We start from the raw sequence: 23,271 nt of genomic DNA, 5'->3' as shown, positions 1-23,271 counted from the left end.
AGTCAGGTGCTCTAATTGGAGTCAGGTGCTCTAGTTAATCTAAAGCAAACCTTCCTCCCTTGGCAGGGAATAAGGCCCCCTGCTAACACTCTTATGCTGCCCTCTGGCCATGCTGTATCACATATGTAAATCTTCATTTAGGTGGAGACATAATCTATTGTATTATCTCTTTTGCAGGCTTTGCTCGGAATCTGTCAGAAGGAAGCAATGCAAACTATACAGAATATGTGGCCACCAGGTGGTACCGTTCACCTGAACTCTTGCTTGGGTAAGTACACTTTCCAGAAGTAACAGCTCTGGAGATCTAAATCTTGTGTGATCCAATGCATTTACTCAAGTATTTCTGTGAGGATCAACCATTGGATATGGTAGTTGGTTAATAAATTGATTTAATTATGTCGCATTAATTACTTTGGATTATACTTCTTGTAAGGTGGCTTGATGCTATGATAGCATGTTTTGAACAAATTGCTAGCTTGATTCAGGTTTACATATTAGTAAATTATCATAACTGTGTTTTAAACCATCTCTTTATTTTTTTAAAAATGGTATTTAGTGGTTGTGAAAAGTGCTGGATTAACAGACCTGGAGTGTGAAATGTTTTGTTAGCCACAGAATGGATACAGCAGACAGTGCTCCACGCTGCACTGCAAACCATCCTCACCCTTATAGGGATCCCATCACTCTGGCTTGAGAGTGTACTTCAGTCTCCATTTTATCTTTGCCAGCTCTGCAGAGATGGCTAATAAGCAAGGTGTCAGTTTTAAGGGTGTCTTTTTGTTGACCAGGAGGACATATGTCCATGTAGCAAGCCATCGGTTCATTTCACATAAGGTTCTGTAATGTGATGTGAAAGAGTTAATATGGGCCTGAGAGGTCAATTAACCTGCCTGCTCACACCTGAAAGATGGGCCAGGATTAATTAGAAATAGCTACGGGAGAGCAGGTCTGGTTTCAATAAAGAGCACATCTGGGGAGAGGAATCATAGAGGGCACTCCTCTGTTGTGAGAAGCAGCCTGAAGGAAGGCTGAGAAGGAAAAAGGGGGGACCAGACAAGCTTCTCCAGGGGTGAGCTGGAGGCTGAGCTGGAGCCTGCCTGAGCCCCTGAATAAGGGGAGAGGAGTGGACCAACCCCTGTATTGTGGGGTAGATTAAGGCACAGAAAGACAGTCTATAGCAGCAAAGACGTGCCTGTGACAAGGTGGCTGCCAGCTGAGCTGTAGGTTTGGTTTTTGTATATGTTACTATAGAACTTTAGCAAAGGACTCTGGCCCCAGAAGAGGCCGGATTCTACCAAGTGGTCTAGCCTGAGGGTCAAAACACTGTTATGGCAGAATAGGTCAAAAGACAGTGGAGAACACTGAGGCAAAAGGTGCTGCCTCATCACAGCCAGTCAGGAGGCCTATGGAGGCAGCAACTTTGCCACAGGCACTGAGCAGCCAGAGCGCAAGTAATAGTTCTTCTTTGAGTTGTTTACACATGTATTTAGCTCAGGTGCATGCAACCGGAGCTGGCAGATTTTCTGTAGCAGCACCTACTGGGCAGCACACATGCCCTATGCCTCCTCATGGCCTCAGCCAAGTCTGTTTAGGGGTGGTGCCACCCCAACTCCCCTCAGTTCCATCTCACCACCTATGGCCTGAATTGAAGCTCCCGGTCCAGTTTATCTCGTGGCTACTATTCAATTAGCAATTTTTTCCCTATGTTTGCTTTTTCAGTTCATTCTTTATAGTTATAGTTTAGCAGTAGTACCCACTAGTTAATATTAGTTTAACTAGTATTAGGGGAGAGATCAGTGGCATGCCTTCACCAGGCTTCAAACATTATTCGTTGTGTGGGGTAGCTATCCCAATCAGTGATACCCAACTGAGCTACCTTTTATGCCTTGGTGATGGGCATATCAAAGAGAGGTGCGGTGTTTCTTTTTGTTTTAAAAAAACCCAGCTCTCTAGAGAGACTCACTTCAAGTAGCACCTCATGGAATAGGTGGCATGATCTACTTCGGCACCAGGGCTTTCAGCATCCAACCCCACAACCAGCCTCTAAGGAAGCAATGATCTTGGACAGGCCCTTGAACTCAGAGTCCTCTTCTCCTGTATGGAGTTTATGAACGAGAACCCATAAAAACAGACAGGAACCATTCCAAGTCCAGAATAGTGCCCTCAACATCGAGGGGACTCCAAACATCAGGGGCATTCTCCTGGTGCCCAGGGTAGAGTGAGGCCTTCATCCCATGGCTCCCTGATACCATGATGGGACGCTACTAGTGCCACTACTTCTGATTAAATTCTTCCCCTCGGCTGATCTGGCTCATAATTGTTTTCAGCTTTGTGAAATTGTCCCTATTAAAGCACCAAAAATATATGTCTGTACACACACTCTCTCTCTCTCTCTCTAACAGTCTGGACTTGATTCTACTTGCACATTATAAGTCATGATCATTTATATCTAAACTACCTTTAATTTTCAGTTCTGCGGGCAATTCATTTTTATTTGTTAAGACAAGGTCTAATAAAGAATTCCCCTATTTTGGCTGTAACACTTTCTGAGTTAGGAAGTTGGCACCTGTAATGTTCAGAAATTCCAAGTCTGGTTTAGAACTGGCAGCATGAGACCACCAGTATCTGTCATGCAGATTGAAGTCCCCCATGATCTCACAGCTTTTTTCCCTACACACTGCAAGTAGGTGTGTAAGGTGTCAGTCATCCTCTTCCCTAGTGTGATTTGGAGGTCTGTAGCAGACACCTACTAGTACCCCATCTTGTACTTTATCTTTTAGGACATTGATCCATAAGCATTCAAGATCATTTTCTGCTGAGTTATCAGTGACCTGGAAACATGTAATGCATTTTTTTACGTAGAATGCTACTCCCCAGCCCCTTTTATTCATTCAATCATTCTTAATCAAGTTATAACCATTGATTGTAATGTTTCAATCATAGGAATCATCCCACCAGGTTTCAGTAATAGCCACCAAATTGAATTTATGCTCATAAATTCCTCTTGTTTGTTACTCAGGCAATTTAAAGAATTCCTTCTCTTCATGTCCTTTGGTTCCTTGATTAAGTTTCTTCTGAACATCTCAATATTGTTCTGAGTGATCATATCTTCTCTTTTTACCCTCCACTTTTGCCATTAGTTTAACACCTTCCTGACTACTCCAGCCAACCTGTCCCCAAGGAGATTAGTTCCCCTTCTACACAGTTGGAGGCCCTCTAAACTGTACAGCCCTCTCTTCGTATAGATGGACCACTTTCCACAAAGTGAAAACTCTCCACCAGTTAGGTTCACTTCCAGACTCTTCTGCCGTCTGTCTTGCTTTGCTCGTGAGGTAGGAAGGATCTAAGAGAAAATGACTTGGATCTTCATGTGACAGTGCTACCAAGCTACAGGAAGTTGCAGAGATTTGTTATTTGGACTCAACGTTATCCGTACAGGATGCTTCTCTTGAGAATGGCCTTGGCCCTACACGTATTTATAATTTATGCCCAAGGGTGTCTGCCCAGGTGGGGAGGAAAGGGATTCACATCTTCCCTTACACCGATGGTTGGTTAGTTTGGACAAATCAGAAACCAGAGCGCTCAATCACATTCGAGTCATCCCCTATCTCTTTGATCATCTGAGTCTCGCTAAATAGAGAAAATCCATGTTTTTCAGACACAAATCATGTTCATTGGGGTCCTACGTAATTCTACAAAATCAATGGCCTTTTTTCCTCAAGAGACGTTTCAAGTAATTCATCAACTTTGACCCTTAAATTCCACCTAACCACTATTGTTTGGATATGTTTGAGACTCTTGGGCCACATGACTTAATTTGCCTATGTACTACTACGTGGAAGGCTGCATGTGCACATTCTCCATGGTTGGCTAAAGTCTATTGACCAAATTTCCATTTGCTAGACAAGTTGGCCAGGATTCCTCCAATTGTTCTGAGATCTGTGGAACGGTGACAGGATCATAACAATGTTTGCAGAAGCATTCCCTTTTCCCCCCATCCCCAGTGATGACCATAGTTATGGATGCTTCAAAGTCAGGTTGAGAGGCACATTTGGAATCCTTGCAAGTCCAGGAGATAAGGACAGAATGAGAGGCACCTCTGAACATCAACATTCTTGAGCTCTGAGCAGTTTTCAGTACCTACCATGCCTTCCTTCCCCAGGTCCGAGATCTGTCTGGATTCTCGTGGACAATAGGACCATGATGTATTATGTGAACAGACAAGGAAAGGCTCGGTCCAATCAGCTCTGTCAAAAGATGATGAAGCTGTGGTACTTTTGCATTGGGGAAAGTATCTTCCCAATGGCTACTTACTCACTGGGCTCTCAGAATCATTTGGCCAATCATCTCAACAGATTCCTTTACTGCAGTGTTTCCCAAACTTGGGATGCCACTTGTGTAGGGAAAGCCCCTTGCAGCCCGGGCTGGTTTGTTTATCTGCCTCGTCCGCAGATCCGGCCGATCGTGGCTCTCACTGGCCGTGGTTCACTGCTTCAGGCCAATGGGAGCTGCGGGAAGCGGCAGCCAGTAAGTCCCTCAGCCCGCTCCGCTTCCAGCAGCTCCCATTGGCCTGGAGCAGCGAACCACGGCCAGTGGGAGCCGCGATCGGCCGGACCTGTGGATGGGGCAGGTAAACAAACTGGCCTGGCCCGCCAGGGGCTTTCCCTACACAAGCAGCATCCCAAGTTTGGGGAACGCTGCTTTACTGCAATCACGAGTGGTTCCTCAACAGTAGAGTATAGAGGATCATTTTCAAACTTGAGGTTATCCCATCATTCGATTTGTTTGCTATAAGACCCAAAAAGAAATGCCATCAGTTTTGTTCTCGGGCAGGTCTCAGTCTGGATTCAACAGCTGATGCTTTCTTGCTGAAGTGTGTCCCGAACCTTAAGTATTTGTTTCGTCATACCACACCCCCAATTCCTCAGGTCATTCTCAAGTTGAAGCAGGATCAAGCTAGGATAATACTCATTGCTTTGGGTTGGCTGAGACAGTGCTGGTTTTTAGACCTCCACAACCTTGGTCTAACCTCTGCCACCTGTACCAGACCTGTTGTTGCAACACCACATTTGGATTTGGCACTTGATCTCAAGCAGCCTGAGCCTGTGACATGATTGTTGAATGGCTAGATCAAATAAATCAGTCTTCTTTGAGTGTAGCCCAACATGTCCTGCTTAGTAGTGGAAAGCAATCTACAAAATCCACTTACTTGGCTAAATATAAGAGATTTTCAGTTTAGTCAACTGGCAGAAGATTTCAGCCATTGTCTGCTAAAATTCAGGACATTGTATAGTACTTACTGCATCTTCAGTTGAGATAGCTGATCATCTTCCAATGGATAGAAAGTCAGTATTTTCTAATCCAATTGTAGTTAGATTTCTCAAAGGTATTATTTGTCTCTAATGCCCCTTTAAAAAATGTAGTTCCTGTTCTGGACTTAACCACAGTGCTGGCAGCCATTTCAGCCTTTAGCTCAGTGGTTTTCAACCTTTTTTCGTTTGCGGATCCCTCAAAATTTCAAATGGAGGTGCAGACCCCTTTGGAAATCTTAGACATAGTCTGCGGATCCCCAGGGGTCCACGGACCACAGATTGAAAACCACTGCTCTAGCTCACCTTTCTCAGAGGATTGTTTTTCTTGTTGCACTATCATCAGCCAGAACAGTGAAAGAACACATACTGATGGCAGGCCCTCCATACATGGAGTTAATCAAAGATAAAATGCCCTTAAGACCACATGCAAAGATTTTGTATGAAAGTGGCTCCATGCATACCTTTATTCAACATTAGACTATCACAGCTGCTTCTGTATCTGATGCAAGCTTTGGAAAAATTGTTTTGCAGTTGCTATTCAGGTAGGCTCTGAACTTCTTGATAGTCACTGAATCATGGGCAGTTGGGTGAATGCGCCTTTAGATGTTCATATACAGTCTTGATGCATTCTCTGGAAAACCCCGTATTTAAAAAGGAAAAAGAAATCTTAGGTATCTGTTGCAGTCTTTCCTTTACCATCAGTTTCTGCTGAAAGTTTCCTATATTTGAGGTGAATAAAGCACATTAGTATGATCAAATTATGCTATTATCTATATGTGCTGTATGTTCTACAAGTACAGAGATTTTGTCACTGTAGGGTCTGATTCTGGGAGTTGCTGAGCATGCACAACTTTCAATAAGCTAAATGAGAGTTGCAAGTATTCAGCACCACTAAAAAAACAGATCTTATTGGAAACATTTGAAGGTTTATAAGTGGATAGTAGAAATTTCTTGTGTATGTCAAAATTGAAACAGTCATTACCCTTTTAATAAATTCATCCCACTATTTCCAGAGCTGGGCTGACATCATTACTATAGAACTTTTGTTACTGGTGCACAATGACAGTGGCATAATAAATCCATTTTATGCACAATGGTTGTCATTAAACAAAACTAGAGAAATACCAGTTTGTAAGCTTGTAGAGATACATTATCAAGATTCTGTGAAAGTGCTGCCTGTAATAAAAAGTTACAAAAGAGAATAAACAGTGGCTTTTTATTTATATAACATGAAGGGTTGTTTTTTTAATAAGTCTTTGTATATTAGTAAGTAGGCTCATAAAGGAAGAGAATAATGAAGTATAACTTCTGACAGTAATATACTGTGCATTCTTAATGTAAATTGACCCTTAATTTTCAAGTGTTCTGCTATCACAGGAAAATATAGCATAGTCATGGTGCTCAATATAAACATAAACTTTGAATTAGCTTATACAGAAGAGAGTATCGATTACAAATGTGTTTGACACTGTGATGTCTTTAGCTATTGCTGATACTTCATTTTAAAGTTAGGTTTTTATTGACGTAATGTAACATGTGTTCCTCTGCAGCCATATTCTGTGCAGCAATAGTAAATGTACTCTTGAAAACCATGGAGAATATTATAATTTTAAAGAGGCTTATGTGTTCATTTAATCTGTGTGTATAAAAAGTGAAAGTACTTAACTTTTTCATAAGGGGAAGGAAACATTATTGTACAATATCCAATTATTAATACATTATCAAAATCTACTTACTTTAAAGAGCTTCAGGTAACTTTTAGTGAAGTACATTGTACCTTTTGGGGGTTATAAATTATTGACCAATACTAGGATGTTTAAAGACATACCATCCTGAGAGACCAATTGAATTAGTGTCTGGAAGCATAGTCTGCATTCTGTGCAGTGAGGGACTGTTATGCTTCCTTTTTATTCACTGTGGGTAGACCTGTCTGTGTAATGTGTAGGAGTTCTTTCTCTTATACAGGCTCACCATGCCTACATTGTTTCCTCTGTTCTGCAGTTTGAGGAGGCAGGACCTCACCTGTCAGTCAGCAGGTGGAGGCTTGACCTATGCTTTTGGAAAATGTCCCAGTTTAATCTGCTGCTTTACTGCAAATGGGCAATTCTTCAGTCCTTGTGACCTATAGCACACAATGAAAAATCTGTTAAACTGCCAGTCTGGGTTCAGAATTTTTCTTCCCGTCGCTCCTGTTTGCAAGGAAGATAAATTGTTACTGACTTACAGGGGGTTTCATTTTCCAGCTGTAGAGGAATCTTGCTCCATAACATGAAGCAGCCTTCCCTACTCCTTCCCTAGCCTAAGGCTTCACATGGGGGACCAGCCTACCGAGGAAAAACCCAGGAAGAAAAGATGCTTGTTGTGCTCATTTACCCTACAACATTGCCAAACAGAAGAGTTGTACAGTTTTTGCTCTCAGAAGTTGCTCTGTTCCAGGAACTCCACAGCTGCCATATACCCCCTGTGGCAGTGGGTCTCAAACTTTTGTACTGGTGACCCCTTTCACATAGGAAGCCTCTGAGTGCACCCCCTCCCTTACAAATTAAAAACACTTTTTAATATATTTAACACCATTATAAATGCTGGAGGAGAAGAGGGGTTTGGGGTGGAGGCTAGCCCCCAGTCTGAGAACCCCTGCCCTACGGGGACCAACAGGAGAAGCTTCTTATCTTTGGAACCTGTACCTAGCAATGTGATGCAGATTATAGTGGGGACAAGAGGCACTAGCCCTCCTTTGGCTCCCACCCTTCTCCCAGTCTGAATATACGAGCAGCATCACAAAAACAAATGGGCATTGAGAAATTTCAGCATCAGGTCTGGGGAGCAGTGATGCATGGGAAGTGTCTCTGCTAGATCAGCAAGAGGAATCAGTGGCCCAGGCAGCTTCAGTAGCTCTATGTATTACATTTCCAGTAGCACCAAGCCTCACCAGCACCAGAGACTAGATACTAGCAGGGCCATCCCTCCTGGGCCTTTAAGGAGCTTCATCATGGCTCTGCCTTGCCATCCTTGGGCTGCTGCCAACACTCTTCTCCAGCTGGGTTAAGTAATTTTTCTTAGTGATACTCCCCTCTCCCCCTAAGTGAAAGCATCACAGTGTCTCATGGCAACTTCTGGTAGGCAACCAGTCCATGCACTTTTGGCTTCCTACTTCATCTTTGCTAGCTCCCCACCCTTGGAGCAGGCTGGGCTCAGTGGGCCTGTTCTCAAGCAAGGCTTCCCTGTGGGACCTGCCCAGGTGGAATCAGGTTATCTCACTCCAGTGTCTCAGGGCCCAAGCTGTCTGTGAGGGGAGGGCTCAAAAGGGTTACTTGCATAAAGTGCACCAGAATGAAGTAAATGACTCAGAGCAGCCCGTAATGTAAGATTCACTCATCAAAGTAAGGAAGAACAAAACAGCCATACTGGGTCAGACCAGTGGTCTAGCTAGCCCAGTATCCTGTCAGTGGACAGTGCCAGATGCGTCAGAGGAAGCAACAGAACGGGACAATTTTGAATGAGCCACACTCTGTCATCTAGTCCCAACTTCTGGAAGTTGGATGTTTAGCAACACCTGGAGCATAGGTGTGCATCCCTGACCACCTTAGCAAATAGTCATTGATGGACCTGTCTTCCAGGAACGTAATTCTTTTTTTTTGAACCCAGGTATACTTTTGACCTTCACAACATCCCCTGCAATGAGTTCCACTGGTTGACGGTGTTTTATGTGAAGAAGTACCTTCTTTTGTTTGTTTTAAAGCTGCTGCCTGTTAATTTCATTCAGTGACTTCTTGTTCTTGTGTTATGTGAGAGAGTAAATAACACTTTTTCTCCATACTATTTGTGATTTTATAGATCTTTATCATATCATCCCCTAGTCATCTCTTCTAAGATGATCAGTCCTAGTCTTTTTAATGTCTCCTCATATGGAAACAGCTCCATGCCCCTAATATTTTTTGTTGCCCTTTTCTATACCTTTTCCAGTTCTAATATATCTTGTTTGAGATGAAGTGACCAGAACTGCAGGCAGTATTCAAGGTGTGGGTGTGCCAGGAATTTATATAGTTGCATTATATTTTCTGTTTATTAATTTACCGCTTTTCTAATGGTTCCTAACATCATTAGCTTTTTTTCCACTGCTGCTGCATGTTGAGCAGATGTTTTAAGAGAGCAATGATTCCAAAATCTTTCTTAAGTGCTAAGAGCTAATTTAGAACCCATCATTTTGTATGTATAATTGGGATTATTTTTTCCACTTTGCATTACTTTGTACTTAACAGTGTTGATATTCATATGCCATTTTGTCATCCCGTCACCCAGCTTAGTGAAATCCCTTTATAACTCTTCACAGTCAGATTTGGACTTAACTATCTTGAGTAATTTTGTATTACCTGCAGATGTTGTCACTTCACTGTTCGCCCTCTTTTCCAGATCATTTAGCACTGGTCCCAGTGCAGATCCTTGGGGAAACACTATTTACTTCTCTATATTGTGAAAACTGACCATTTAATTCTATCCTTTGGTTCCTGTCCTTTAACCAGTTACTGATCCATGAGAAAAGGGAGCAGATTTAGAACAGAATCTGTCAGGGCTCCCAATTCTTAATGACTTCTCAACCGAGAGACAGTCAAGCTAGTCAAGTATAAGATGTCCTTTTAAAATAGAATGTGAGCGCTCAGATTCCAGTGCTGAAAAGGAAAAGAGATGACAAAGCAATCTTTCTCAGTTCTGCCTTTATACCAAACATTCGTTATTTCAGTGATCTCAGGAGAGTTCTCGTTACAGCATGCTCAAAACATAAATATCCAAAAGAGTTCATCACATGCTGCATGTCCACAAAGCAATTAAAATCAACCTTGCATGAATTCAAGTACACAGAAAATGAGTCATTTTGTTTGTTTTGTATCACCAGCACTAACAGGCCAAAAAAACATCTAAAGGGGTTGCTAGATTTCAGAAGTATTGAATTGAAGTAGTATGTGATACGAAGGACCAAAATCTTAGAAGGAAGATCAAAGACAATCAAATAAGGGATTACCTACCAAAGTCTTGTCCTCTGAAGAGATCTACCAGGCAGCAACTTGATCATCTGCTTGTATTTTTACCAGACATGTATATTAGACTAATGTGCCTTTCTGGAGAGTCCTGTATGCTATGCTACCTGAAATGTTTTCTTAACCATTTTTTTTCAACTTTGAAATAGTTATTGGACGATTCCCTTTGGGAGTCATTGATATTAAAATTCTTTTGTAGAAGTGCTGAGCCTGGATATAAGAGAAATTTGATACTTGATAATTTCTGTTCTCTGAGTAGCCAGTTTCCCCATTCTCTCTCACCTTTATCCACAGAATAAGAAGGAAAAAAAAGATTCAATTATATTATATTCAGCTATGCTCTGTAGGCAGGAAAAATGAAGAGAAGTTTTTGTTAACTTAACTTTGAACATTAGTGTAATATCTTTTTTTCTGCTTTGAAAATGTTCCTTATTGGTGAGTTTTCCACAAAAGAAATGAAAGTCCTCAAGGGTAATTGACAAGTCTGGTCTTGCCTTCTCAAACTGCAATACAGTTAGAGAACCCACTCTGTAAATGGAGAGCCTAGAGAAGCAAGTATCAAATTTATTTTCCCTGCTACAAGCTTAATGAAGACAAAAAGTTAATAAATGCAAATAGCTTGTCAAGAAGATATTTCGTTGATTAGTGTGAACATTATTGTACTTGCTTTCCAGAGCCCCCTATGGAAAGTCCGTGGATATGTGGTCTGTAGGCTGCATTCTTGGGGAACTTAGTGATGGGCAGCCACTATTTCCTGGAGAAAGTGAAATTGACCAGCTTTTTACAATTCAGAAGGTACTAGGACCACTTCCATCAGAGCAGATGAAGCTTTTCTACAGCAATCCTCGTTTCCATGGGCTGCGGGTAAGGGAGACTGACCGAAAACCTTTTCTTACAGTCTTCTGTTGATGTGGTATTTAAACTATTATCTAGTAGAAAATAAACGTTTTAGACCTTTTTCCCTCAGGTTTTATATATATTCTTATTTATTCTGAGCAGTTCCATCTAAGAAGGTAAGAAATAAGTTTAGATTGTGAGGAGGTCGTGGGTTCATAAATAAAATTGCATTATGGTTACGCCGTTGCATGTATAGATGAGTACATTATCACTTAAAATTATTTACATCATTGCTATGACTTTTTTGGCAGGTTAGAGTGTATGCTCCAGTTAAGCATTTGTTTAGACTAGGAGACTGAATTTATCTCTAGCTCAGACAATCGGTTCTCTACATGGCAAGATCCCAAAATAGTTTTATATTTGCAGTTACTGTGTTATCTCCAACAGCTCGTGTCTAGAGGTCTTGTTTGTGGTTTATTACAATTTAGTTTTGGTTGTCTTGACAGCTGCTACTATTTTGTCAATTTAATATTATTCAGAATGATGAATTTCTGCTCTAATCTGAAGTATTACACATGTTATCACAAAGGTAATACATTTAAAAGTTTTCCACAGTGTTAAGTGCTATCCTGCTTCACCTCAGTTCCAGCCATCGAACATAAACTTTATTGGGTTAATGCATTGTAAAATGTTACAATGAGGAATGGAATAAAGTGTATTTATTTTGTAGATTTAAAAATTCAAAATTCAGACAGACAGTATGATGTTGGTAGAGGAGTACTTGTGGCACCTTAGAGACTAACGCGTTTATTTGAGCATAAGCTTTTGTGGGCTAAAACCCACTTCATCAGATGCATGCAGTGGAAAATACAGTAGTACTCTAACGAGAGTGATCAATTAAGGTGAGCTATTACCAGCAGAGGAGAGAGAAACTTTTTGTAGTGGTTCATTTGCAGCAATTGACAAGAAGTTGTGAGGAACAATGGGGTGGGGGGAAATAAACATAGGGAAATAGTTTTTTACTTTGTGTAATGACCCATCCACTCATCCATCGTTAGTGTGTGTATGGTAACATCCATTGTTTCATGGTGTGGGTGTGGGTGTGTTTATCTTCCTACTGTATTTTCCACTGCTTGCATCCGATGAAGTAGGCTGTAGCCCATGAAAGCTTGTGCTCAAATACATTTGTTAGTCTCTAAGGTGCCACAAGTACTTCTGTTCTTTTTGCAGATACAGACTAACATGGCTACTACTATGAAACCTATGATGTTAGTGCGATTAGCATAGGGCTGGGTATCAGAAGGCCCATGTCATAATCCTGGGCCAGTGATTTACTGGTTGTTCTTGGGCAAGTAACTGCCTCTTTATCCCTGTTTGTTAAATTGGAAGAATAATACTTACCTACCAAATAGGGGTCATGTGAGAATTAATGAGGTAATATCTGTACAGTGCTTTGAGCATGCAAAGTGCTGTAAAAATATTAATTATAATATTTAGTAATTCAGACATGGGAAGGTTAGACAGTCAAGAGAGCTGGAGTAGCTCTTTCCTGAGTGAGATGTTGACATCTTTTCTAACTGCATGTATATATGTGCTTATTCAATACAGTAGTTTTATAGTGGTGGTACAGTTTCCCTTTTGAACAGCATGAAACACTTGAATATAGAATTAATTTTGTCCCATGCTATCAAAGTGCTTCAAGAAATTTAAGTCCTCTTAAAGATGCTCTTTAGGGTTAATAAATATACGATGCATATATTGGGAATATGCAGATCTTACACACAAGCCAGGCCAGCATGATCCGTTCACACAAGCAGGCACCAGACTAGCCTGTGAAATTCTCAGAAGAAATTCATCCATCCATCTCTAGGCTTCAGGAAACCCCACCTTTCCTTAATGTAGTTACCACCATCATGCACCATCTTCCTGTCTAGGATGGACACTTACAGCAATATTTTAGAAATTCAGATAAAATGCTCCTCCCCCTCCACATAGCTTTTTCCCTTCAGTGGTGCCACAGACTGATCCCCTGAACGTCCTTTCAGCGTCAGTCACTCACCACAACAACTCCAGGTCTCCTTCAGCGACTCCATGTTTTATTGTATTCCTCCAGCAGGACACAGCCTATAGTGTTGTTTACATATGTTTACAATCTATAGGGAGCTTCCCTGCTCGCTTCTAAGGAAGGGAACGGTACTAGCAGCATCTAGTCCTGTGTATGTTAGCTGTCCTTCAGGTCCTTATCCACACTTCCTTCCTGTCTGTTTTATATAATCCTAGCTGCTGGGGTTGCATCCCCCTAAATTACCCCTCAGCTCTAGCTCTGCTGGTAGGCATTAGAGTGACAGGGTGCTGAGATAGCTCCAGATACCCTGTTACATCTGGGCCTTGAGGAGCAATGGATGGCCTGTCTACCACCTTGCTCGAGGAAGAAGACAGCTGTTACATCTTAAAGTCCCCAGAAAAGCAGCACAGGGAGCAGAAACAAGCCAAAGCCCACCCTAAATATGTTAACGAATATCCCAAGATCTAAACAGAAGCAGATCCCAAGATCTGAAGCAGAAAACGGAGTTGGCAGTGTAGGGCTCTGTAAACATCATCACATAAGTAGGTTGAGGTATATGCAGGTGATAGAATTAGAAAAATCTCTAATGGGAAATAGAAGGTGACACAGAATCTAGAAACTCTCACAACATACAGAAGCTCTGACAACATACATCTCTCTAGTGGCGTCTTATTCAAGAGGCTACTAGAAATCAGTTATTCCATTTGAAGACAGGAGTACTCTACACCTGGACTCTCCTCTTAAACAAGTTCTTGGAGAGTAGAGTCTGAATGAGATTGTCTGTTCGAAAAATACTCCTTTTTGGCAAAATGGTGACCCCTTTTGGAGATCCTCCTGCATCTTATTAAATTAATGCATTGTAGCCAGGGCTATAGGTCATCTAAGGTGTTCTCTGAGATCACATGGCAGACTTTCTATAAAAATGTAACCCTGTCACTGATAGTAGGCAACCACTAGTCTCGAAAGACAATGATGTAAGCGCCAGAGCAGTTCAGTTACTGTGGGTCATGCTGCAGTATCACAGTGCCAGACTAGCTCATGAGGTCTGCTGTAGTTTCCTATTTGTTCTCTTCACTTTCCTCCCCTCTCTTCAACCTCTTTGATTCCCTAGTGTAGTGTAGCCCTTCAGTGTGGCCTGTTGCTTGCTGCTTCTGCCCAATTTGTGGAATCAATGCTGAAAAGTTTTCAAGTGCCTCTTCAACCTGAGTCTCAATTGGCCCAGTGGCCTTGGAGCATCTGCAAGTTCTCCATACATGAGATCCTTTAGAATGCATCCATTGTTTATCCAGTACAGGTGATTAAGCCATGCAGATGGACAAACCTATCAGTGGTAAACCACTGTAAAATGAAGAAACTAAAAATAACTTGAAGATTAGCAGTATTGTGACTGCGAAGATAGTGAACATGTTCTTTTTATCTTCCCTCAAAGTTCATATCATAATGCAATTTGTGAACAATAATGCTAGTGGAAACAAAGAAGAAACAAGGTAGGTTCTCTTTTATATGCTCAGAATTGGTGATCTCAAATGGAAAAATATTTATAAATTGTCTTTGGATAAAATTGAATTATTTTAAAAAAAATCAGATACTAATATTTTCAGTAAGGAAGCTTTACTAGCGCTCAAGATGTAAGTGAGGGTTGAAGAGTGCATATGAGAAGGTAGTACTTAAAAGTAGCTTTACAAGACTTCCTACTCAGAGGCTGCTCATACCAAGCACTCGGGATTAGATTCACAAAAAGGACATAAGCTCCTAACTGCCACTTTAGGTGCCCAGATACCAGAATCAGGCCACCCTGGGATTCACAAAACCCCTGCTTAGCAGTCTCTGGGCCCCGGAGGCACCTCGGTGCCTAAATTTTTGCAGTAACAGTTCTCTAGGCACCTATGTTTTTGCCTATGAGAATGCACATTGCATCCCCCTGCCAGGCATCCAGACACTTAAGTCCCAAGGCTTTCACAAGGTGATGCACAAGCTGAGAGCAGATGAGAATTTCTCCACTTAACTTGCCTGTGGGGTCTGATCTCATAAGCTTCATCACACCCAAGTTTCTTTGTGAATCTAGCCCATAGTTCCCTAGGTCTTTCACTTTTTTTCAGTGACAACTGTGCTGTATTCTAAAATGTTCATCTGTTTTTGTATTTTGCCTTTACTTCTTTGTTGTTGTAGCTTGTTAGGAGATGCATCCTAATCTGTTAACTTAATTTTGTTTGTTTCTGGTATTTTCAAGTTATTTCAGCTCTTTAAAATATATTTCAACATTTTATATAAGCATACATTAATCATTGCTGATGTTTTTTGGCAGGTACAGAAAAAGTGTGAGTGGCAAAGAACACCATGTATTCCATATTCACAGGATTTTAACTTTAATGCAGTTGCTCAGGCATTGGTAGAAAACATTTATAACGTAGTTTATGGCAGATTAAGCTCACAATTACTGCTCATGCTAATGGAGACTTAATGCAAAACTTCTTGCATACTACTTTGGAAATTGTTCAACTATATTCAGCTGATAACAGAATATCTGTGTTTATTTTTACAAAATCCACATAGCTTTGAAAACTTACCCTGAGATGTGTATACAGTACTTACTGAACCATCACACTGATCATAGGTTCATTATGTAATATTGACTATTTTCTATATGCATAAAATATAGCAACGAACACCATTATTGGTGTGTGACAGTAGAGTATTAAAAAATCCTTTTAATCTTAATTGTATAGTTGAGATGAGATATGATTAGTGGTGCTAGACTGGATTTTCATAAAGGCTTCTGGCAGTTAAGTGCTCAATTCCTATTAGAAATCAACAGAAGTTGGTCAACTAAATCCCTTAACCCCTTTTTAAGATACTAACCTTAGATTCTGATCCTGAAAACACTTACAGGTGCCTAAATTTAAAAATGTAAGTTCTCCTTCAACTGATTATGCACAAGTACGTTCCACTGCAGGTGTATGTGCACTCAAGGCACTTTGAGTCAGAGATATTTGCCAGGAATACCACTAGGCGTCTCACATGATCCATCTCTCCAAATGCTCTCAGATGAAGGCATAAAATGGGTATGTCCACCACTGCCCTCTGAGTTCCTTCTCACCGCCCATGGTGAGCGTAAGAGTTCCTCATGGTATTTGCTTTAGTTAGCCAGTGTTTCAAAATGCCTATAATGTACATAGTAGTAGCTGCTTGATTTGCCTTGGTGAGGGCTGTGTGAGGGGGAAAATGCCCTATTTGTACCTCCTTCCCCACCAAGACAAAAAACCAGAGGGATTTCTGCCTCAAAGGTCACTATATGAAAGACCATGTTTCCCATATCGGAACTGAACTCTGACCCCGAGGTAGCAGATTCAGAGTCCATGAGGAGCACCCCTCCCACTGCCCATGATATAAAGTATAAGTCTGATGAGAAAGGTCATCCTTCACCCTTACCACTAGTCTCCTTGAAGTGCTCTAAGCATTCTGTTGCTGACAAGTGCTCTAAGTCTTATTCTCAAAAAAAAATTCAGGAAGTCTGGTACCAGTTCAAACCATGACAAATCTAGGTACTCACTGTCTCTTGTATGAGGCAGCGCTTTTGATTCCACCTGTTGAGACCAGTGTCTTTCCCCCTTACTGAGTCCCTCTTCATCATTCCAGCCAATCAAGTCTATCTCAATATCAATGGACAAATATTTACCCTTTCAGTGCTCTCTATCTGTAGCCCTTCTTTTTACCAAGAAGGTCCCTATGTCTCCTCAAACTGGTTCTGCTTAAAGCAACTTTGGTGTCTTTGAAATCACTAATGCACTCGGCACCCGTTATGCCAGCATTGGTCACTTTGTCTGCATTCCATCCACCTCAACCCTCAGTTTTGTTGGCTCTCGAGGAGTCTCCATTACACAGACCACCTCAAATCCCAGTGAGGGCCACTCCTCTCTGTTCTGTAGAAATCTGCTTTTCTTCTTTGGACTCTGAAAGGGAGGAATCTGAATCACCTTCAAGGCCTTTTAGATTCTTATAGATCTCCTACCAGGGTCAAGGGAACTGAGGGACCAAGACTGGTTTCTTTATACTGGCTGGCTCCAGCATGTTGTCCCCACCATGCATGACTTGAACAGTGCAATATCCTCCATGGCCTTATTGGTCTTGGACTATCCCACATGTCTTTTTGGGTGATTACAGATGAAGCAAGATCAGAGAGCAATATTAACAATAATAATAAATAATAGAGTGGCCAATCTTAATGATCTAGAAAAGTCCAAATTACATATCCGACTGATGCAGATAAAGGTTCTGAACATTGTGTGGACTATGCTATCTGAGATGCTATCTAGTCATTATAACTGAGAAAACCTTTCTTGACAACTTTGCTAGGTCGTGGTGTACATAAACCAATTTATCTTTGCCATCTTCTCAGTGTAAAAAGTCCAGGGATGTAACTCTTTCTTGCTGTGATGAGGTGGACAAGGCCCAAAGGCCCCTTGATGGAGGCCTCAGGGTTCTGCCATATCCATCTCAGGAAAGGAGGAGTGGAGAGGCCCAAGTGGCCTACAGTGATTGTGAGGAAGCAACCAGTCAAAGGAGCTGCTGGAACAGCCAATCATGGGTCAGGAGGGCCCTGTGAAAAGGAGCTGCAGAACAAAGCGGTGGTTAGTTGCTGCTTGGAGCTGGAGAAGAAAGGACTGCATGCCTGGGTGGAAGAGCAGCAGGACTATGGACAGCTAAGTCTGCTTTCAGGAACTGCGGGAGCAAGAGGTGTTCCTGGCTGGCAGTAGGACTAAGCCAAAGAGTCTGTGGGAAGGGACCAAAGGAGTAATGAAGGAGCTCCTGGCTGTCTGCAGGGACTGAGTAGAGACTGAGCCTGGGGAGGGCCACAGGAAGATAGTGTCTCCAGGGAGGAAGTGCTAGAGATACAGCCCCATAGTAGGGCTGGACTGGTTTAAAGACCATGGACACACCCAACTGGTGGGAGTGGGAGGCGCTTGCAAGAGGTGGGTGTCAACCCTGTTACTCTTGTCTATAAATATCCCATTTTATACATTTCTGATTGTGCCACTACTGATATTGAAGAATTGCTTTAGCTCAATCAAAATTAAAAGTTATCAGTCATGGCTTTTTGAGTTCTCCAGAAATTTAAGAGCACTTCAAAAAGGATGTGTGGGGGGAAATGTTTTTAATCTTTTTTTACTGTTTTTCTGCTCATTTTCATGTCCAGCCAAAGAGTTCTTAAAAGGACCGTTCTTGAGCCTTTACACATGCTGAATATTTTTTTATATCTGAGAGATGAAATTATTTTTAACCAAGTACCAAATAACACTCAGTAAGGTGGCCTGTACTATTGGTAACGATTATGTAAATACTGAGGTGCAGAAGTTCAATCATCTAGATCATCCCATCATTCATATCATCAACTTAGTTCGCTGGTGCTGGTGCTCAACTAGTTTTAGCTACTTGACCACTGCCTTTTCCCTTTTCTTTGCATTTTTCCCACCTCATCCACGCAACTCTTGTCTACTCAAGCTTTCATCTCTGATCATTGATGAAGACAAGAAATCATGTGTGTTGTTGGTTACATGTTGGTTTTTATTTTTAGTACTGGGAATGTTTCAAGTTAAGTAAATTATTCCTGGAAACTCCTGTCTTCCCAGTAATGAAACTCCATACAATTAACATTACCTATTTAGAAGAGTCACTTTCACACTCTCGCATACTATGTCACAACAAGAAAATAACTTTAAAAGATTTTTAAAGCAATCAAAATTTAACCAGTATTCTCTGTGTGAACACTGGTTATTTATCAGATATAATTTTCACACTTCTGGAAAAGAAGTTGAACCTGCAAAAGTTAGCCCTGAGTCTCCTGAGAATTGCCAGGAATTGAGTTTTAGAAAATTAGTTGTGCACATTTTGAAAATCCAAGAAGTATAACCCTAATACCAGGGAAAGATCTTATCCAGAATACTGTAACTTTCATAAAAATTACACCCCTTCTGTTAAGTTACCGTTTCTGTGCTCATTTTCAGGCTAACGAAATGTCTCCCATTGGTGAGATTCACTTATTAAAATTGTTATTGTTATAGCCCTTTCTTGGATGATGCAATCATATTTTTCACCTCTGTGTTCTCTATGCTCTCATAAAAATCTATAAGGTCCCACTTTCACATTCCAGATAAATGATGAGCCTCATATGAGAACCTTTACTTTGCTTTCCCCATCTTCAAAGCATCCATGTGTCTCTTGTCCATTTTTCTGGATAATGGGGGCTAGGCTTGGACACAACCTTTGATTGACTTTGGCAAGAGCCTAATAGACAAAATTCCCTCAGGGTCTGTGTTTACTGCATCTATATAGTAGCCAACCCTAGCACCAGCTAGAGTTAAGGGAGTGATATTAAGTCTTAACACATTACTATATGGGAAATTATGCAACCAGTAGCCTGCTGAGATCCAACAAAATTAGTTCCAGAAGGTTCTTGCTAGACTTAATACTTGGAAAGAAGATTGGTTGTTTTATTTCTAGGTGATCTTTTTTCCCCAAAAAATTTCCAAATAATCTGTTTAATCCTTTATTAATTAATTAATTAATTCAGTACCATTCATGCTCAAAATGAGATTATTTTCAGGTCAATTTTAGAACATTTTGGAATAAAACCTATGTTCAGCTTTCTTGTACTTCTCCCATTATTAGCTTGTTTATACCTTCCATATTTCTATGAATCATAATACCAGCAACAGTCATTTGTATATCTAACTGAATTATCTTAGTCATTGATGAGAACATCTGGTTGAATATCTTGTTCATCAAGGATACCTTCCCTTGCTCTGTTTGATTGAATGGACTATTGTGTATATATAGTATATCAACAGAAAACTGTCCGTTTAATGCTATTGTGTGGTGGTTCAGGTACCACTGTGTCTACTTTAACACACCTATTATTTCACATGGTACCCCTTTTGCTTCCTATTCTTGCTGCTACCTACTCTCTTTTGGTGTCTACTGGTCTGACAGAATAAGCAGTGTCTAAGCCACTTCCCTTTATATAAATGTTTTGGTGATTTACAGACACCGCACATCTATGCTATATTCTTATTTTTACAGTTCCCAGCAGTCAACCATCCTCAATCTTTGGAGAGAAGATATTTAGGAATTTTAAGTGGTGTTTTGCTTGACCTTATGAAGGTAGGAAAAGCTGCATTATTTGTTTGTGTATATTATATGGGGGAAGTTCGCAGTGACCACTAAATCTATATTTCCTAATACATTCCCTTTTTAAAAAAGAATCTTCTGAACTTGTTTTGATGAACTTTAACAACCTCAGTTGTTTGTAGCAGATCTTTGATATTTCCTGGGGGAAATCCCTGAGGTCAGAAAAATACCTTTTGCTACTGCCATAAAATTCTGTTCAGATTTGGCTGAGTTGTAGGCTGCAGAAAATCTTCATTTCCCTGTTCTGTATTACACTGTTACTGCTTGATTTTGGCAACATGCCAGAAACAATGAATATTCCAAGCTTGGGTCCCCACCATCACTGCAGCACCATACACTGCACTCTGAACAGTTAGGAGTCGAAACTCTCCCCTGTGGAGAGTAAACCATCTTTGCTCCTGTCTGCCACCCTCCCTTCTCAGCATTGTAACTGGTGGAACACTACATGAGACTTGATGGGAGTGAGATGGGAATTCCTAGAGCAGACAAATACTAATAATTCATCATGGGAACCAAGATAGCATTAGTTCTAAACTCATCTTGAATATAGTGGGCCCAAATCTCATCCATTGAGCCATATTGCCTTTCAAAAAAGAGCTGCTCATAGCTTTATCCTTTTCTGTGGAGTCTAAAATGGGGCTACTTAAGCATAATCCATGTCTGTGTCTTGTGCATCCCCCTTCATTGGCTGCTTCAAAGATAATAACCGTTTTTTCATATTGTTAGCTAATGTAATGAGCAGAAGCTCAATTGGTAGCAAAGTGTGTTGCAGTGCTGAGGACTGAAACACAGAGGTGAAGATGCATGATAGGAAGGGCGTTATTTGTAATAAAATTTGTCTTTACCCTTCCTCTTTCTTGTAACTCGTTTTTTTGTATGTTCTTTCCTAGATTTTTAAGCAATCTTGGATTGCAAAATCAAGCACTTGAAAATTAAGAAATACCAGAATTAAAGTTGTCTGTGAAACCTTAATTCTCTCTATCTTATATGTATTCTTGGGAATTAAGATATGGTTTTTAATTATATGATCTCATATTATCTTTTCCACTGGACTCTTTCCTCATTCAGTGCACAGGATGGGTGGTGCTCAGGGGTTGTTCAGAGAATGAGGTGGTTGTCTGTAGAACCCCTGGAGGTTAGAAGTATGTAAAGAATGGGACTGTGGAATGCAAGAAGAGAAATTACGGTTTTGTGGTTAAGACAGGTGAATGCTACACAGGAGAATTCACTGATATCTATGCCTCTACTGCAGACTTCCTAAGTGGTGCTGGGCGAATCACTTAAAACAGAATTTTGACATGTGGCCCCTATTTGTATATTCCTAAGTTTCTGCATGCCCAGACACATGGAACCGGATTGTCAGAACTGCTGAGCATTCTCAACTGTAATCGAAGTCCATTGATACTGTAGATTTTCAGCTCCTCTGGAGTAAGGGGCTGTGTCTGGAGGAATGAGCAAAAGGGTGGGAGTCCAGTGACCCTGAATTCTAACCCTGGCTTCACCAGTGATTTGCTGTGTAGCCTCAGGCTCTTTGCCTTACTTTCCCCATCTGTAAGATGGTGGAGAATAATAATCTCCTCTCACAGGGGACTTTTGAAGAAAATTCATTAGTATTTGTGAAGCAGTCCAATACTGTACTGATGAGAGCCATAGAAAAGATCAGAAAAAATGAATAATTCAGTGCATTGTTTGGTGTGTAGTACAGGCAAGTCTACGCATTGTATTATGAAGATAAAGAGAAGCCTCATTTCCTGAGCACCATCCATCCTGTGCACTGAATGAAGCAAGGGTCCTGGGGGGGGAGGAGGGGAATAGCATGTGGTTATGTAATTAACAGTGTGTTATAATACAGACACACACACAAGGGCTGAATTAAGGTTACACAGGCACTTGATTCTGTCACTTCCTGACTTTTAAGTGGTTGATGATGCAACATGAATAACTTTCTTTTAATATAGGTTTTGTTTTGTTTGTTTTATTTATTAATTTATTTAGAAAGAGGTAAGGGATACAGAAAGATGAATTATTAATATAATACATTTATCGAAACTGATGATAGTATATTTTCTATTGAGCCAATCATTTCTAAGTGTGGCTCTGATCCTGCAAAGACTTATGGATGTGTTTAGTTTCCATGAGATTACTCACTGTATGTAATGGAACAACTTTACACACTGTGAGTAATCTGTTGGCTTTCATGTTCCACCATGGTATGTATTTGTTCTGAATATGAAACACAGATAGCCTTAGAATATCTTACAGCTTTTTAGAAGCTGTATTTGTATATACATTACCAATAACTGTTGGAGGATAAGAGAGAACATAGAAATAATATGTTCTCTATGTTCAGAGTAGACAAAAATGTCCTATTTTAGTTCAAGCATGAGCATTATGTTTGTTTATCATATTAACTTACCACAGCTGTTAATATATTTCTTACAGTCATTATATGTTGCAAATTAATCACCCCTGTTAGTTTCTAACTTTATAATGTTCATTCTCTAAATATCAGAAACATTGTCTGTCTTCAAAAATGGAACAAACATCATAAAATTATAATAGGAATTTCCTTCTGACTATTGTAGATGAATTTCTGTTGAAATCATAGCCCCATGAAATCAATAACAAAACTGCCTACATTTCTGTGTGAGTGAGTTTTAAAGCTTATTTTTATAAATAGCAAAGCTCTTTGAATGAATTTAGTTTATCAAACCTCCTTTTTATTATATATCATTTTTATGTGTATGTTTATTGCTTCTGAAAGCAGAATTGTTCTTCATTCTCACACTTCCATGATTTAGAAACAAGGAACTGAATTTCTTAGAGACCTGTGCAGCTC

General features: G+C 40.5%; 1 protein-coding gene across 4 annotated transcripts in view; it reads left to right on the top strand.

The window, feature by feature from the left end:
• CDKL5 (cyclin dependent kinase like 5) overlaps window positions 1-23,271 on the top strand; it is a 244,224-nt gene that overhangs the window by 186,602 nt on the left and 34,351 nt on the right. For all 4 annotated transcript variants that reach the window (XM_032763401.2, XM_032763402.2, XM_032763399.2 and 1 more), the window contains 3 exons: window positions 178-268; window positions 11,020-11,209; window positions 20,325-20,405. In XM_032763401.2, the coding sequence (XP_032619292.1) occupies window positions 178-268; window positions 11,020-11,209; window positions 20,325-20,405 (362 nt within the window). The remainder of the gene's footprint in view (window positions 1-177; window positions 269-11,019; window positions 11,210-20,324; window positions 20,406-23,271) is intronic.

This window comes from Chelonoidis abingdonii, chromosome 1 (assembly GCF_003597395.2).
Source record: "Chelonoidis abingdonii isolate Lonesome George chromosome 1, CheloAbing_2.0, whole genome shotgun sequence".
In the NCBI taxonomy this organism is placed as follows: Eukaryota; Metazoa; Chordata; order Testudines; family Testudinidae; genus Chelonoidis; species Chelonoidis abingdonii.
Note: the sequence above shows the minus strand (reverse complement) of the source record. Positions and strands in the feature narration are given on the sequence as shown.